At 27.2% G+C, this 18,713-nt stretch overlaps 6 protein-coding genes across 6 annotated transcripts; 2 read left to right on the top strand and 4 right to left on the bottom strand.

Moving 5' to 3' along the window:
• Positions 1-1,417: 1,417 nt before the first annotated feature.
• On the top strand, positions 1,418-3,145 carry cgd8_4080 (WD-repeat protein; the record flags this gene model as incomplete). Its single annotated transcript, XM_627299.1, has 1 exon — positions 1,418-3,145. One exon carries the CDS (start codon positions 1,418-1,420, stop codon positions 3,143-3,145), a length of 1,728 nt encoding a protein of 575 aa, XP_627299.1.
• Positions 3,146-3,205: 60 nt separating this feature from the next.
• On the bottom strand, positions 3,206-8,104 carry cgd8_4070 (SANT domain containing protein; the record flags this gene model as incomplete). The annotated part of the gene is made up of 1 exon (XM_627298.1): positions 3,206-8,104. One exon carries the CDS (start codon positions 8,102-8,104, stop codon positions 3,206-3,208), a length of 4,899 nt encoding a protein of 1,632 aa, XP_627298.1.
• Positions 8,105-8,771: 667 nt separating this feature from the next.
• On the bottom strand, positions 8,772-10,427 carry cgd8_4060 (26S proteasomal subunit S3; PINT domain containing protein; the record flags this gene model as incomplete). The annotated part of the gene is made up of 1 exon (XM_627297.1): positions 8,772-10,427. A coding segment is annotated over one exon (1,656 nt), but the record flags the coding sequence as incomplete, so codon positions are not given.
• Positions 10,428-11,554: 1,127 nt separating this feature from the next.
• Positions 11,555-11,749, bottom strand: cgd8_4050 (ribosomal protein S29; the record flags this gene model as incomplete). The annotated part of the gene is made up of 1 exon (XM_627296.1): positions 11,555-11,749. A coding segment is annotated over one exon (195 nt), but the record flags the coding sequence as incomplete, so codon positions are not given.
• A 778-nt stretch (positions 11,750-12,527) lies between these two features.
• cgd8_4040 (Aps1p/AP17 like clathrin adaptor protein) lies at positions 12,528-13,133 on the top strand (the record flags this gene model as incomplete). Its single annotated transcript, XM_627295.1, has 1 exon — positions 12,528-13,133. A coding segment is annotated over one exon (606 nt), but the record flags the coding sequence as incomplete, so codon positions are not given.
• A 9-nt stretch (positions 13,134-13,142) lies between these two features.
• On the bottom strand, positions 13,143-18,584 carry cgd8_4030 (apicomplexan specific coiled coil protein; the record flags this gene model as incomplete). The annotated part of the gene is made up of 1 exon (XM_627294.1): positions 13,143-18,584. The coding sequence occupies one exon, from the start codon at positions 18,582-18,584 to the stop codon at positions 13,143-13,145; it is 5,442 nt and encodes a 1,813-aa protein (XP_627294.1).
• Between the last annotated feature and the right edge of the window lie 129 nt (positions 18,585-18,713).

Raw genomic sequence — 18,713 nt, 5'->3', positions numbered from 1 at the left:
AGTTTAATCTTTCCAAATATTTCTATTAGAAAGTAATTTATTAATTTCTTCCTTAAAGTGTGTATTACTAGCTTTGGGAAAAGGAATAAGATATGTTGAAACAGTATTTTGATCTTGATTAGGGATATCATATGAAAATGAAATAGATGTAATAGTTTTAATCTTCAAAATAAGTAAAAGAATGAATTGATGATTGGAAATTATATGTTTGTTTGAAATATTATATAAATTAATATGAAATTAAGGAATTAATAAAATTGTTAATATTTTTAATAAATTAGAATGATTTTTTTAATAATTATTAAGATAACTTACTGTGTTAATTAAATCATTAACATTATCAATAGCAATAAGATATTTATTATTATCGAGTTGTGTTGCTAACTCAGCTTGATGATTATCCATTAAAGATTTGTTTATTACAACAATCATTTTTCTCTAAGTATTTAAGTTAAATAAGTTTATTGTTAAGATAGTAATAAATTAATTATTTCATTATTTCAAATAATYYTTTTTTTAACTTGAATAACTTAATATAATTGGACTATTATTAATATAATCCAATAAATAAAACTTACATTAKTTCTTAAAGAATTTAGTATTGTACCAGCCCCTGCATGACCTATTATAAGATCATAATTTAAATATATAATCTCTTTCATATAAGGTATTGCTTTAATTTCAAGAAATTTCTCATTATTATTACCAATAATATTATCACAAATTTTACTATGTTTAACTTTTCTTGGTATTGGAACATATTCMCCACTAAAAAAAATTATTATTTTTTTAAATAACAATTACGTAATATACACGTGTTTTTATTGTTATTGCATGCATGCAATAAATAATAAAAACACGTGGCGTTGAAATTTTACATTACCTCCCATATTGAATACATAAATTATTATATCCAATTCTAAAATTGATCAAGAAATTCTACTTTATCAACTTGTTTTATTAGTAAATCAAATTTGGTGGTACCAACAGTAACTAATACAGACATATTAAGTAATTTGATTTAAATAATATGGCTTAAATATTTGTATTATGAGCTAATTATTTTGTTATATACTTTTTTTGCCAACTTTTTTAAAATTAATTGTGGGAATGTAAATATAAATATAAATATGTATATATATATATATATATATTTTTTTTTTTCGATTACAAATTTATTAATTATTGGGTAATAATGGGGAATTAATAGAATTTTCATATTTTAGCTATACCCGGGAATAAGTGAAACTAATTTAATTAAAAAAAAAAATATATTAATAACAAATAATTTTTAATTCAATATTCTTTCAATATACAATATTAGAAAATCTAAATACAAGTACAAATAGTAAGAATTACATTGATATATATACATATATCAATAAGTTTATATAAATATTAATTATATTGAATTTATATGAAATCTAATAAAAGCATTTCCCTTGTAGACTATTCATCATCAAGTCAGAGCGAAGATGATGAAAAATATATTTCAAAACGACATAATAAATCAAATAAAGATATTTCAGATGAATCAAATTCACAAAATCTTAAAGATTCTAGAATTAATGAAAGTATTGAGCAAAGTTTAAGCCGTGGAAAACTTAAAACAAGATCCAAAGATGAATCTGATAATGATAATAATATTAATAATAATAATAATGACGATGAAGAAGATGGAATCAATAGTTTAGCCAATATTATTAACTTGCGGAAACAAATGGAAAGTGTGATAAAAAATACAATGATTGAATACCCAGTAGCTCAATATGTTCAGTTCAGAAAATCTGAAGATGATTCAAATCAAAATATAGATGAAAATAATAAAATAAAACCTGTAACATCCATTTCTGTATCTAATAAAGGTAATCGAATGATTTGTGGAGTGATTAATGGAGAAATTGAAATATATGATTTCAATAATTTATATGAAAATGATATGAATCCAAATAAAGTAATTTGTCCATTAGAAAATCATTCCATAAAAAAAGTTGAATTTAATGAAAATGGAAATCTTTTTCTTGCAGCCTGTGGTGATTCTATTTGTAGAATATTTCAAAGTAATGGCGAATTTATTACCGGTACCGTACAAGGCGATCCATATGTTAAGTCTGTTAAATCAAATCCTGGTCATACACATATGATTGTTAGTTGTAAATGGGATCCTATAAACTATAATCGTTTCTTTACTTGCTCAATTGATAATACTATTCGTCTTTTTGATCTAAATAGTGATCCATTTGGAGTTGATGGATATATTCCTAGTACATTTGTAATGAAATGTTTAGATAAAAGAAACCTAAACATTTCTTCTATTCAAACCAATTCTTTATGTATTTCTTCATTAGGCGAAATGGTTGCTGCTTCTTGTACTGATGGATCCATTCAAATATTCTCAAGAAGTGGTAATTTATATTCAGAAACTCCTTCCATTATTATTAGAGATGCACATCATTTTGACAAAAATGCAAATATTAATAGTATTTCTGATATCACTTTTGTTAAATACAATCAAGATCAAGATCATTATTTAGCAAGTAGAGGAGTTATTGATAAATCTATCAAAATCTGGGATATCAGAAAAGCCAATAATCCTCTTAAAACCATTAAAAATCTTCCAAGTGATGGAAATGAACACTCAAAACTGATTCTCTCTAAATGTGGAACAAGTATCGTAACATCTTCAACATTAATTAAAGATATGACTTCAAATAACTCCAAAAATAGAAATATTAGTAATCGTACTAAAAGTTCTTTAGTTTCATTTCAAATAAATTCATTAATTGGTTCAGCTGAAAATAAAAACCATAAACAACTTATTAATATAAATAACCAGTTAATTACCACATTTGAATGGTCTCACGAAATTAATCAAATATTTGTTGCTCTCAATAACTCAAGTATTATTGCTTATTATGATGATAATCTTGAAATTAATCCAAGTAATAATGGAGTTCTTTCTGCTTTTGGAAAGAAAAGAAAACACCAATTTCAAGGATTCTCCAATGCTTCTCTTGAAACTTACAATATTGAGGAGCTTCCAGATGGTTTTATGGAAACAAAAAGTGGAGAAATCAAATTTGTTGGATCAAGCTCAAAGAAGAAATCTAAATTATATGCTCCAAAACACCCCAACTTGTCATAACTTTAATTCATATTTTTTATTATTATTAATTTGGACATTAGTCCACTATAATTATCATATTTAATCATCCTCTCCAAATAAATTATCTGGTATTTGATCAATCTTACCAATATCTTCATCTAATTCACTTAATGAACATTCATCTTCCACACTAAGCATTCTTTTCTCAAGGTTTTCCCAGTTTTTCTTCCATTTATCATCACTCTCATCAATAATATACGCGTTAATACTATCATCAATTTTATCTGTGATGTCATCTATAATATCATCTTCAATTCCATCTTCAATTCCATCCATAATTTTTTCAGAGACCAATTTACCTTTCACATCATCATCATTATCAACATCATCATTATCATCATCATCATCCTCTTCTTCCTCTAACTCATTCTTTTCTATAAAGGTCTTGGCTTTCCTTTTTTTATTGCTTTGGTTCATTGATCTAATATTTTCCTTATTAACTTTAAGTTTCTTTCCTGTGACTTTCTCTGTGAATCTTTTTAATTCAACAATTTCCAGATCAATAAGTTTAAGTAATAAATCTCTTAATTCTTTGATTCTTTCGTAAGTGTAAGATTCAATAAAGCTTTTAATAGACCAATTATTGTTTTCGTCTTTTTGACAATTCAAAGATTCCATTATTTGAATAGTATACTCATCAATACTAATTAAATCATTATTATCATAAATATCTACCAAATAGTCACTATTACCTTGATCTCCTTGTTTAAACAAATACTTATCCAAAACAGTTACAATCTGATGTAAAATCTTCAAATCCTTAGTATTTCTTCTGAAATTATAAATCCCCAAACAAATTCTAGAAATGGTCTCTTTTGAAAAAGTATTATTCCTACTCAAATCTTTTCCTATGTTTAACTTTATATCAGTCATTCCAATCACTAATTCTTGGAATATCTTACTTCTCTCTTTAAACTCATTAAGTTTAATCTTCTCAAAGTCAAGAATCCAACCCTTTATTGAAGAATCATTCATATTATCATTTCCTAATAAATCATCTTCCAAATCATCATCAAATAAGCTAGTCTTATTATTTTCTTCACCTCCTTCAAATATATTAGAATCTTTCTTTCTTATTCCTCTATCTAAATGAACTAAAAAGTCAACATCATTAGAAATCCTTGTCTTTTTAAAACCAAGAAAATGTAATAACTTTGACATAGTCAATGATTCATAGATCTTATCAAACTCCTTTCTTATCCCCAAAATATTCAATCTTTCTTGAGATAAACAAAAACATAAATCATCCAACTCAGTTCTTTCCCAATTATCAACATTATTATTTTTTCCAATAATTACTTTTAGTTCACTTGAAATCAAATGTAATAGTCCATTTTCTATAGGAATTTCATGATCAATTATATTAGAAATTTCACCTGATAACTCAGAATCCTCTATAAAATCTTGTATTGTATTCTTCAAATTCTTAATTGAATACTTTAAATTCTCAACTCCAGAGTTAGAATTGCTTGAATTATATGTGTGATTATCATTATTATTATAAGCTATTTCCTCTAATTCAAATATATCCTTTTCTATATATTCTCTAAACAAATCAATATTCTTTTTGTATTCTTCTATAGTTAATTCTTTTGGAATCATCCATAAACTTTGATCTTTTCTTGGATCCTTTAATCCCAAAGATGACATAATCAACTTATAATTTTTATCATCCAATAATGTAATTGGTAAGCTTGAGGGAATCTCAATGGGAATTTCATCAATTTGACCATCACTAAAAATTTCCTTTGTAGTAAGAGATTCCTCTAAAAGCTCAAGTAATTCCTTTAATATAATATTTGAATCAAAACTATATTCATCTTCATTAATTTCTTCTAAGGAAATATTATGAAATCCAATAATTCCAAATATCAAATCAGAATTAATTTTTGTTTGACTCATATTCTTCTCTTCTTCTTGGTCTTCTTCATCTTCTTCATTAGATATCTTACCCAAATCTCTCAACCTCTTCTTTACAGACCTTTCAGTCTTTATATCAGATAATAAACTTGCAATAATTGAAATACATTTAGGATTTTCCTCGTACTGAGCATATAGTGAAAGCAATTCTTCATCATCCTCCTTTGTCCAATTTGATGCTGATTGCTTTTCCTTGTTAATCTTATTCTTAACAAAACTTCTTGCTTCAAATACATCATCATTTCCTGTAGTCTCCATTCTATTAACAATTGCTGCATCTATCCCTTCCTCATAATCAGTAAAAATGGATTTAAGTCTCTCTGGATCTGCTAAACCAAGTCCTCTTGCAGAATTTTTTGAAAACAATAATTCCATAAAAACAAACTGATTCACCTTGGCTACTTCCCAAAATTGGTGTATTACATGTCTTGATAATAGTATAATATCCTGTGCTCCTTTGTCAGTTTTTGAATGATTAAGAAAACTCTTATCACTTAATATTTGTGCAAAAGTTATAAAATATGACAATTGAAAGAACAAGCCACAAAATAATTGCATAAAGGGTTCTTCACGACCATCTTCTCCCACTTTAGATACTTCTCCTGGAGGACGAGTTGTAATAATTTTCCTTGCAAGTCTTGCAGTATGCCAATTAATATTTGAATGATTTGTTGAATAATTATTTACAATAAGCATTAAATTCGAAACAATTCTTCCATCACAATAATCACCCATCATTTCATCTAAACTCATTAACTTAGTTTTTTCATTATAATAGATTTCACTAAATCCTGAAAGCTCTTCATCTTGATCATAATCCTCGTCATTAAAATCTTTCATATTAGTTGGTTTGTCCCTTCTTCTTCTTCGAGTATTTACTAAAGTTTCTCCACCAAGCTTACTAAATAGCTTAATCAAACGATTTGATACTTCAATTGAATATAAGAATAACTCTGGATGATGAGAAGTCTTTGTATAATGCTTCAATATCCAAGATAAGCAATTCATTACATCTAACCTAATAATAAAAGCTATCAAAGATACTCCCAAATCTCTGATTGCTTCTTCTTCAGAATTTGATACTAGATGTATTATCTTTAATTGCTCATTCAAACAACGTATTGCGATTCTAGCAACTTTATGAGATTTATTCTTTAATAACTTCTCTCTAGCATGGAGTTTTATTGTTGAGTAAATAAAATCGATTGCCATATTTTCTTTAGTATCTAAAAGATATTTTGTCTCCATTAATAATCTAGTTAACTCTTCTTTAATGACTTGTTTATCTTTTTCACTTTTTGTAACTTCAAAGAATACAGTTCTTTTATATGCAAGTACCCATGTCATTAAACTGATTAACCTAGAAATATCCCATAATGTATGTTTTTCACTTCCATTTCTAAGCATTAAAAATATCTTCTCAATTAAAATTGGAAGCTTAGATTTGAAAAAATTCTCCAAGAATTCTCCCAATGTCTGTACTATTTCATCATAACATTGTGATTGAACTCCATCAATGCTTGCTATAGTTCCTTCTATTGTAGGATAACCATACATCTCAAGACAATGAATATTTCCTCCAGCTGATTGCATTGCTCCAATAAATATATCTATATATTCAAATATTTCATCAACATCAAAATCATGCCTATATTTACTCACTCTTTGTGAAGAAACACGCTTAGAATTAACAACCTGGCCAGTGGTCCCACCATTATTTTCTTTAATCCTTCTTCTGGCCAATTCTGGATTGAATCTAGAATGTCTATTCATTAATGAGTTAGAAGTAAAGCCACTTGAGCTACTTTTTTTAATCATTTTCATCTTCTCAAGCAAAGAATTTTTTAATATTTCATTTTCTGTTAATTTTTTCTTAGTCCCAAAAAGTTCATTAACAAAATCAATTGGCTGAATATTACATACTAGGCCATATATATATTCTAATATTCTCCACGGAGCTGCAGCATCAGAGCCATCAATACTACAAAAGTTCCTTTGATCATTCAATAAACTTTCACTGTCATCTTGAACAATTTCAAGTATTCCACTTTGAACTAACTTACTAACTAAGAGCAAATGTACCGATCTTACTCCGAAATTAGCTAAAGACTCTGTAACTACTTGATCTTGAATCTTTAAAGTTTGTATTAACAATCCTTTAATCATTCCAATTCTACTTTTAAATTGTTTGCATCTCTTTTCAGCTCTTTCATTAATCATAATAATTTCATCTCTTAAATTACGGATGATCTCAAGCCTTTCCAATCTCTTCATTTTATTTCTATTATTTTCATCAACTTCTTCATTTTCCTCAGCAAAATCTCTTGATTCATTTTCATGAACTTCTTTGGTTGTCTCTTCTTCCTGCTCTTTATCTTGTTCCTTCAAAAAGGCTATTTGTTCTTCCCTATTCCTAAGATCTTCATGATCTTCCTTCAAAAAGCCATGACTTTGAATGACTTCCTTAAGCTTCTTATATAGTGTTACAATTTCTCGCCAAAACGAAATTGAGCATAATGAAAACTTTACTTTTTGCATATTTTTCAAATATGCTCTGCATTTCATTGTCTTTGAACGAAAAGATCTCCAGCTTTCATCTGGAGGAATTGTCAACCAAAATAGTACTTGAATGATCAAACTTTGTATTTCTATATTATCTATTGATATATTCCAGAGTGGAATCAATTTAGTATTCACAACATTCCATTCGCACAACATTGTTACAGCATATCTTTCAGAATCTGCTCCTCCTTCAATCTCTCTTTTTAGGAGCTTAATTATATCTCTCAAATCATCAATAGCGTCAACGCCAACCACCCATGCCTGTTTTGACCCATTGCTTTTTTCAATTTTGGATATACTTTTCCTTCCCCCAAAATTCAATTCATTTTGAACGTTGTCTAGATTGACTTTAGAAATATCAACTGATTCGTCAGCTAAAGGCTCAATTAAAGAATTAATGTAGTGAAGCAACTCATTTGCTATAGACTCTTTGTCCTTAGTATACGATTCTTCCATTTTTTTTTTATTAGTATTTACCAAATATTAATTATTCTTTTTTTACTATATAAATTGTTAAACTATCTTATTTATCTTTTAATAAAGCCAGTTATCTTGAAATATCCACAACTAATTAAATAGTAATGTAATTCTCCAATTATATTTTAATTTGTTTCGATAATTAAAACCTTAAGGGGGAAAAAAACTTTACTTAAACAATTACCAACAACAACTTAAGCTACACTAAAAGCAATCAATAATCAATTGCTACTCAATCTTCATGGAACATAATCCTCTCTTCTTATTTATCGTTATTTTATCAACTTATTACTACTCTTTTATTTTACATATTTTAACTACCCCACAATTTACCGCCAAGAGTGCAACATTACTCTCCACGTAACTATTTTTGCATTTATTTCATGCAAACGCCAGAAAATCTATACCGGTGTGCAAGCAAAGTAATTAATGTATTATTTTATGTGGACAATATAAAATAAAACAATTAATTTAAATAAATGAGATGAATAGTGGCAAAAGAGGACAGGTAATTTAATAATAAATAACAAAGAAATATATTATTATTCAAGTAAATAAAGAAGTTTGATAAATATTTTTTAAAGAAAAAGAAATTAAAAAGAGCTTCCTCAAGAATTTTGGATAAGTGAAATTGCGGCTTGAGGAGCTAAATCATTCCATCGTCAACGCTATTGACAGCAGCCTCAATTTCTTCCTGTGATAGTCTCCTGGCTTCTTCATCATCATTATTTTCGTTGTTAATAGGCATGTTCTGCGGATATTCCATAGCTTTGATAGCATTACTTCTTAGGAGAAGACTAAAAGCAATACGAGAATGGAGATTATTGAGCATTGATTCTGAGCCGTAAGTTTCACACTTGTGTTGACTCTCTAAGCATTTAATATCGTCATTGATCTTTGCATCAACAACCTTATCTAAAATAGCTTTAGACACAACTCCTTCAACATCGTGGGAATTGTCCCAACCAAAATATTTAGCAATATCATCCAGATATATTCGATTATAAGATGAGCATATAGTCTTAAGCCCAGATCTAATGACATTATGAGCTAGCCTTTTAATCAATGAAAGTGTTCCATCACGTTCATATATTTTTCCTCTCTTCTGGAGATTTAAATCAAACTCTTTCATGTCTCCAGATCTTACTGCTTTCACAAGCTCAAGATATGGCACCAGTCCTTTTCTTAAATCGGTTGAATTAAAAATGGAACGATCTGGAACTTCTCCCATGAGCATTTGAACCACAATTGCAAACTTCTGAACAGAAAGAGCAAAATTTAGTGATCCTCTTCCTTTTGTCTGTGGAGTCTTCCTAAGAGACTGGGTGAAACTATTAAAAGCCGATTGATATTCAAGTTGAGCAGAGTAAATTCTCCCTGAGTAATAAAGATATCTCGCTTGATGTATTCCAGATGAAAGGTTCTCTGGATAAACCATCTTTTCCAATGCTTTTAATCCCAAATCATATCTTTTAGTCAAGACATAGTTTCTAAGAATCAAGTTAATACATGCTGCCTGGGTCATATTATTATGATTTAATACAGCATTTCTGTAACTCTCCAGAACATCATTTCTTATATTTGTGAATTCTCCACAAATTTCGTGAATTCTTGAATAAAAATATAAAACTTTTGAAATTAATTGATCCATTGTTTGGCTTGTACTTCTTCTACAATAATCAAACAGAATCTTAGAGAATTCCAAACATTCCTGGAAATTATTTCTTCTTAATTCTAAAGACTTCTCCTTTTTTGCTATATAATTCTCTGCTCTAACACTATACATTCTTATAAGGATTAAAAGGCCCAAAAGTGTAATGCATTCCTTTAAACAGGGCTTCATTGAATTCCAATCCATTTTTTCTATTGCATTAATAGTCTTCTTCATTTCTGCTTCTGTATTATTGTCTGATTCATCTTTCATTTCTACATCATTCTCATTCTTTAAAAACTCTAAATCTAAGTTTGATCTTAATGATTTCAATATTGTAATATTTATTTCTTCTGATTCTTCAGTACTTATTATCTTCTCAATATTATCCAAAACCTCTAATACATACTTCCTCTTTAAACTAATTCTACTCAAACTACATAATCTCAAAGCACGCCCAATTAATCTTTGATCTGCAGACTCAACGCCTCTTTTTATTAAATCCATTGAAGAAATTAACTCAAGAACAAACTTATCAACTACAACAGTATTCTCCACATTCTGCTTTGTTGTAGCTTCTTGAGTCTTTTCTACATTATCTTGGTTCTTCTCCTTTTCCATGTTTATCCTCACCTTCCTACCAATCGCAGATTATTATTATTCACTTTTATTTTCTCAAACTCAATTTCTCAAGTTTTTCCTTATGAATAAAGAGAATACACAAGACCCTCTACTATTTGTACCTAATTATCTTTAATTCTCACTTCCTTAAGCTGCTCACAATATTTCTTGCTTATTTTTAAATCCGCTGTAAGGAAAAGCAATTACTTTGAGGGGTATTTAATAATCTTATTACACTCAAAGTTGGCGCCAAAACTTGCCAAAATTTAATTTTATTTAGTAATTATTTTACATGGAAAACAATACAAATTAATCATAAATTCATTTTTTCCTCTTCTTACAACGTACCTACTTCTTTTGTTTTAATCTTATGATATATCAATATCTATGATATATTTATTTCTGGAATTGAGCTTAAAGTATTCTTTTACTCTCATTCTGTTAATTAATTACTATTGCTTTTCAGTATATAATGTACAAGTTAAGATGAAAATAGGAAAAAAAATTAACCCAATCTCACTTCTCTTGAGTTATATTCCAGTCTATTAGGATCAAAAATAAATATTAATTTTGTAAAAAAAACCACGAACGAGGAAACAAAGTTAGTATTATTAAAAAAACACATATTTAATCCAAATTCTAATCTATGACCGGTAGAATTGCTAAGTAAAACTTAACAAAATAAAAAGACAAAAATAAGTACTTCAAAAACTCATTTCCACAACTCCTGTCATCTTTAACGAGAAAAGAAAGTGTAAATTCCTATTAAAAAATGATTAAATAATCCTTAAATAAGGAACCTAATCAAAATCTAATTGCTAAGTCCTGATAAATCTATACATATATGTTAAAATCTTCAAACCTTTAATACTAGTTATCCAATATAAATATAAAAAAAACAGGTAAAATCATATGATTATACCCTTATCTAAATCAAATTCACATATACTGTATACAAAATACCATCATCATTAGCTCTGTTTCTTTGGTCAAAGTCTCTTTTCTACAAACTTTCCTATTTATTATTCTTGTTCAAAACCTTCAATAGACTCCACGCAATAAACATTTTAGACCAGTAAACCGTACTTTAACGAAGACTCAACAATATTACAGATCTGAAGACTAATTCAGAATCCAATCCAATATAAAATACTAATTTACTTATATTTGTGGAATCCTATTGCTTCTGCTCTTTCACGGAAGCATTGTCTGCAAATGTTCAGTGAATACTTTCTAATTAAGCCATGATGATTGTAACAGACACGGCAACATCTGCTGCCTTGACCGTAAGTCTTTGGATGTGAATTGTAAACCTTGCTGTAGCCCATTCTTAAATTAATGTAAGTTTTGTTTTAATTAATTAAAACTCCCTTGTGACATTTGCTCTTTTTTTCTCAAAATATACACCCTTTAATTTACCGCCTGTTTTTTTTTAATAATTTATTTATTGCTTTGTATATTATATTTATTACCTTACTACTTTTTTATTTATCATTTATTATTCCTTAATTATTCATTCTGACCTAATTCCGTCTCAAACTCGTGTCTTAAAATGTTCCCGCCTAAGCCCTATAACTGGTGTAATTAATTTAAAATAATATAAACGATATTATTAATTCTTGAACATTTCTCAGGAAAAAAAAGAAATTTTAATTAAATATAACATGTTTTATATTCTTAATAAAAATATTAAATTAGATTTAAGAATAAATAAATATGGCGCCATATTCTCTCAAATTTATTTTTTTTCCCATGTAATTTATTTATTATTTTTCCTTCCCCACTTTCTAATTAATTGCAATTGACTTATATATTTCTTTTTTTGCCCCCCATCCATCATTCAACATTGAATTTTACTTCTTGAAGTAATTCATTCAATAATTTATTATTATTTTATTTAAAGAAAGAAAAAGAAGAATACTCAAAGATCGTATATATTAATATATTGTACATAATATTATTAATTATAAACCAAGACTAACCTAATTATCCATTTATATATATATATATATATTTAATATTTATCAATCTTATCTCTTCCCCTCTCCTTCATCTTAATTCAATATTATACCCAATATTGAAAATATATTTGTATTCATAATTATTATTTATTAATCATACTTGATTTAAAAAAAAAAAAAAAAAGATACATATAAATACATATGTATCTTTTCTTTTAAAGTAATTATGTTCAGGTTCTTTCTACTTATCAGCAGACAAGGCAAAACTAGATTGGAAAAATGGTATTCATCTTATCAACAATCAGAACGTAAAAGATTTATCAAAGAAGTTACGCAAATGATCATTAATAGACAAGGTAAATTATGTAATTTTATCGATTGGAAAGGGCACACACTTGTTGTTAAAAGATATGCAAGCCTTTATTTTGTTGCTTGTATTGATAAAAATGATAATGAACTTCTTGCTCTTGAAATTATACATCATTATGTTGAAGTACTTGATCGATATTTTGGAAATGTTTGTGAACTTGATCTTATATTCAATTTCCACAAAGCTTATTTTATTCTGGATGAAATTATTCTTGCTGGTGAAATTGAAGAAAGCAGTAAAAAAGCTGCATTAAGAGTTATTTCTACACAAGATTCCATGATGGATGAAAATAAAGATCATGGTAATATTATATTAAATGGAAGTTCTGTTGGAGTTAGTATTTCCACACCTAATATTGCTTTATCAGCTGTTAATGCTGCTAAAAGAGCTGGTGCTCTATTTTAATAATATTTTCTATATTCTTGATGTATCATATAAATTAAATAATACCAAATGTTCAATAACTTCTGTTCTTATATCTCCCTCACTCCATAATGATCCTGATAATTTATTTACTATACCTTTAGCTATACACATTGATAAAGTTTCAATATATCCTGGAAATGATAATGATTTTGGATATTTATAAGTAACTGGTAATTCTTTTGGTAAATATTCTTCTCTAGATGATAATACTTTCTCTACAACGTTATGCATTTCATTACCACTTATATGGCCAGGTATCATACCTATATTTGTTAAATATTCATGTAATTGTAAAGGTTTAATATAATCAAATTCTGTTACATAATAATTTTTTAATATATCATCATCATTTGATATTCTTTTAAATTCTACTAATTCACGTGTTATATCAAATTCATATTCTTTCATACTTTTTGATGCTAATTGTATAAATATTGCTGATGCTATATTCATTTTTAATTGTGATACAACAATTTTTAAACAATTATTAATTTTACATTCAACCTTTTCATGTGTTGATTGGCTTGATAAATATCTTTTCTTATTTTCTATTAATTCTTTATTAGAATTATCTCCAGAAATTTCTTCAGAATTAATACATGTTCCTCCACTATCTTTTAAATCAATAGCATCTAATCCACGTAATAATTCATCTTGTTCTGATGATAATATTTTAGAAAATGGTAACATTAACATTGTTGTAAAATCTTCATTTCCATAAACTTGTTTATATAATGGTATTAAATGTAATTCACAAAAATGTCTAAATGCAGTTACTCTATTTAAATCTTTAATATTATCTTGTGTTACTGCAACTCCTGATTGTAATACATGATTTTTATGATTACCTCCTAATTCTATATTATTATTATTACTATTATTATTATTATTATTATTTTTATTTTTATTCATATTATTTTGATTATTTTGTTCATCATTTATTTTATTTTTTGAATTAATTAAATTTTGACTTAATCCTTTAAAATCATCACTTTCTAAATTAATCATTAATTTTTCTCCAATATTAGTACTAGATATATTATTTTCCCAAACTGAATAATCAACTTTTCCTGTAAAATCATTAATATTTTTATATAATCTTAATAATGCATTACTACCTAAAGTTGATTGTCTTAATACATCAAAACGTACTAATGCATTAATATATGCTAATTCTCTTAATAAAGGTATCCATAATTCTTGTGTTATTACTCTAACATTTTTATTACTATAATGTATATTACTTGTTGTTCTTTCCATACTATATTTATGAAATAATCCTTCAATAGTTTTTTCTGATTTAATTAATTCTGGTGATAAATTTAATGAAATGATTAATCTTTTAAATCCATTTCTGGTTATACCCATTGCTTTTCTATAAATACTTAAATTTGGATCATCTGATGTAACAAGTGGTGTTCCTACTGTCCATTTACTAATTGATTTTATATTTTCTTTATTTGAAAATTTGTGATTATTATTATCAATTGATGTTAAATTATCATTATTATTAATATTATTATTATTATTATTAATATTATTATTATTATTCATACTTTCTTCTATTTCATTATTATTACCAAAATTATTATTTTTATATGAATAATAATTACCATTATCACTTTTATGAATTAAATCACCATATATACTCATTTGTGTTTCATTATTCTTCCATCTTGTATTTGCAAAATATGAAAATAATTCTCTCAAACAAATAGATATTCTTGGACATTGTTTTAATATCTTAACAAAACATTTTAAATCCCATTCCATTAAAGGTTTCCAATACATTTTCATAACATGAATTGCATAATCACTATTATTATGATCAATAATAGAAAAATATTTATTAAAATTACTCTTATGATAATTATTATGATTATTATTATTATTATTAAAATCATTTTTTGATTGATTTTCATCATTACCTAAAATTCGATCCAATATTAATGGTCCAATAATAGTATCTGTAAATGATAATGAATCCTCAGTTTGTACGCCAGTACTTGGATTAAAATTTAGTTTTCTTAAAATATCAACTTTAATTTTCTCAATTTCTTCTTCAATATGATCCTCTTCCATTTTTATTGCTTGATTATAATTTGATAAAATCATTTCTAATGCTTTCTCTCTAGTTGTTACCATTTCATCCATTTTTGCTAATACTTCACTCTTTCTTTGTAAACTTTCACGTATATTTGTTAATTGTTGCTCTTCTATTAAACATCTATTAACTAAATCAAATTGATTAGCCAAATTTCCACGTCCTAATGATCTTAATTCATCAGCAATTAATTGATATAATTCCATTAATTCTTCTAATGAATTTAATTTATTTGTCTCTAATAATGAAACTAAACGTATTAATTCTCTTGTTCTTTGTTGTTGGAATTTATTATATTCAACTTCTAAACTATGACATAATGGTTCCAAATTATTTTCTTTTAATATTCTATATGATGATAAATCAGAATCAACTTTTTGTCTTCTTATCATTTGACTCTCTAATCTTTTCAATAAAAACCTTCCAAATGTTAAAATCAAATTTTCTCGATCATTATTATCTCTAATAATTTGTTCTAAACGTTGTTTATTCTTTTGTAACAAAGTCCATTGATCTTGTTCATTTGAAATCTTTCCAACATTATCCAAAATTTGCTCTTGTTCTGTTGGATCTCTCTCCAATTCTTCTAATATTACCTTAAAATCATGCAAATATTTTCTTTCTAACTCTTTCATCAACTTTATTGCTCCTTCAAAATCATCAGATTCTAATAACTTTTCAAACTTTCTTTCAGTACTATCAGAAGAATTTAAATCCACAATTCTATACCAATTTCGTATTTCTACCAAATTATCTATATATGGAGTAAATGGAGATCCATATATTGGCCTATTATTCAAATAAACACTAATTTCTAGATCACAAATATTTGTAATAATAACTTCTTCTGATTCCAAAAAATGTTCATCATTATATTCAAAATTTGTCATATGTTGTAACTTTCTTGTATTAAATAATCCACCAAGCTCCTCACTATTAAAATCAATCTTTGAATTAGTTACCCTGGTACTTACACCCAATGCTTGTTCGATTGCTCTTGTAGTAGTAGTAGTAGTAGTTGGATTAGAATATGAATAACTTTTTAACTGATTTGAATTATTTTTCTTATAACATATTGCATTAATCTTATCTATAATTTTTTGATCAAAATTTTGTATTGTTTTTTCCAAATGAATGGTATAATAAACTACATAAGAACCATCCCAATTATCATATATTGCATGTATTTTGCCAATTTTTGAATTACATTTAACCTTTAATTGGTGTCCTCCAGTAGAAATACGATTTCCAAACTCATCACATAATATTACAATAAAAGAATTAATATACTTAGGAACTTTACCTTTACATGCTTTAATAGCTTCAATATCTATCATATAATTAACTGTTGGGCATGCCTTGCATTTAATAGTTCCTTCACCAATGGTTGAAGATGCTTTTGCTTCTGGAATTGATGGAGTGATAGTAACATCATATGGAGATCCTCCAATAGGAAGTCCATCCATTGTAACTCTCAATAAATATTGGCCAGATCTCTCACATCTCATCCTACAATTATATACACCATGATAAGATTCAACAGAACACCATTCTATTGGCACATCAATTTGATCAACACCAACCTTACATACTTCACTTTCATCAACATTAATTAATGCATCATTATTTGGATTTTTATATTCTAATCCATAAGGTTCAGCCGTAAATGTATATTTGATGTATCCAACAGATCTTAAACGAATATGAATTTTACTCTTTCCAATACACGATTTATTTCCATCTTCATCTCTAGATTGAATTATAAAAGTGATCCATTCTCCAGCAACTCCTGGATTTATTCCAGATCCTAGCAAAGTACTCATGTGAGGTACATAAGGCTTAAAAGATCTTATATCTTGATTAAATCTCTTCAAATCACCTTCAATATATTCTGGATCCAATTGTTCGATTGCATTGATTTTTGTATCGATAAGATATTTATCATTACTAAAGTTTTCATCGCTATCACTTTGAATATCATTTTTTTTATATGAATAATCTTCAATAGGTATTACTTGCTTTTCTTCATGTGTTGCAGAATTCATTTGATAAATTGCTTCATCAAATAGATTTTGGAATTTCTTAGAGTCAATAAACTCATCACTTTTATCATTAACAGAGTATCCTACCCATACACCATATGGTCCTAAAGTTGGAGCAGAATAGTGATCAGGCATTTTAGTTTGATAATCATGCAATATATTATATACAATTCCTTTTTGAGGACGAAGATTTAGGTAAGAATATTCTTTTCTTGATAAAAAGCACGAATTGTCTGGCCAAACACTTACTTTACATTTTAAAGTTCCAGAAAATCTTCCTCTTGTCTCAAATTCCTTAATAACACTTTCGACACTTGAATCAACCCTATCCAAATCATAATATTTATCATAATTGGAAGTACTTGGGTCAAAATTTCTCATAGAAATAGGATCACGAATACAGGAAAATGGTTTTCCATTTAATAACATATATATATATATATCAGGCTCACTCCCAGGAACTGGAGTTAATAATACCCTTCCAGAGAATAAACATCTCATTTTTATATTTTTTTCTTTTATTGTTTTCATATCTTTAAATTCAATATTTTCTGGAAGACCATTAATTTTTACACACCTATATGGAAATAACTCAAGGGCATTTCCTCCTTGATGCAAAATCCTTCTTTCATGCTTCCATACTACACAAATGTGAATTTTAGAATGAGCAATATCCCATATATCAATGTCGCTCCAAGCAGGAACATCGTCTAAAAGAATAACATCTACACAACAAAGACTTGCTAAAAAAAATTGATTCTTCAGGTCTTGGCGATTATAAACAGTGACAAGAGGTTTTAATGCTCCTTCAGTTCTTATTGGATATGATACAAATGTTTTAATCTGTATTTGAATAGTACCAAAATTATTATCACATTTTTCATTTGAGGCATTGGCATCACCACCATTTAGTCTTGAATTTGAGATGTCAACTTTAAACTTTTCAATTTCACTCATTAATGAATTAATGAAGGACAACTTTGTCTCCTTTTCTTTTATGTTATTTTCATCCAATATTTGTTTGCGATAATCTGCAACCAAAGACATTAATTGATAATGAGGGAGAAGCTTTAGTGGAAATACTCTCCCAGATGTATAGCTTCTAATCCAATCTTCCTTTGTTATAACTGCTGTTCCAATCCAATTAATTGGATCTGAATTCTCTAAATTATATATTCCATCTCCAATTGCATTCATCGGCCTCCTCCACTTTGAAGCTGGCCTAAATACCCTAGAATTCTGTGAAGTTTCAGAGATATACCCCAGTGAAACAAAAATTGGCATAGGTTCTTTAGAATCTTCATCGGGAGATAAGAGGCGATGAACTTCATCCAAGTTAGGGTTGTAAATGCAATACTTTCCATCATAAATTTGGGCATTGTTGTAATGCTTGTGCGGAAATTCAACACAAAA

The sequence above is a fragment of the Cryptosporidium parvum genome, chromosome 8 (genome assembly GCF_000165345.1).
Source record: "Cryptosporidium parvum Iowa II chromosome 8, whole genome shotgun sequence".
Classification (NCBI taxonomy): domain Eukaryota; phylum Apicomplexa; class Conoidasida; order Eucoccidiorida; family Cryptosporidiidae; genus Cryptosporidium; species Cryptosporidium parvum.
This window is presented reverse-complemented; position numbering and strand designations above follow the sequence as displayed.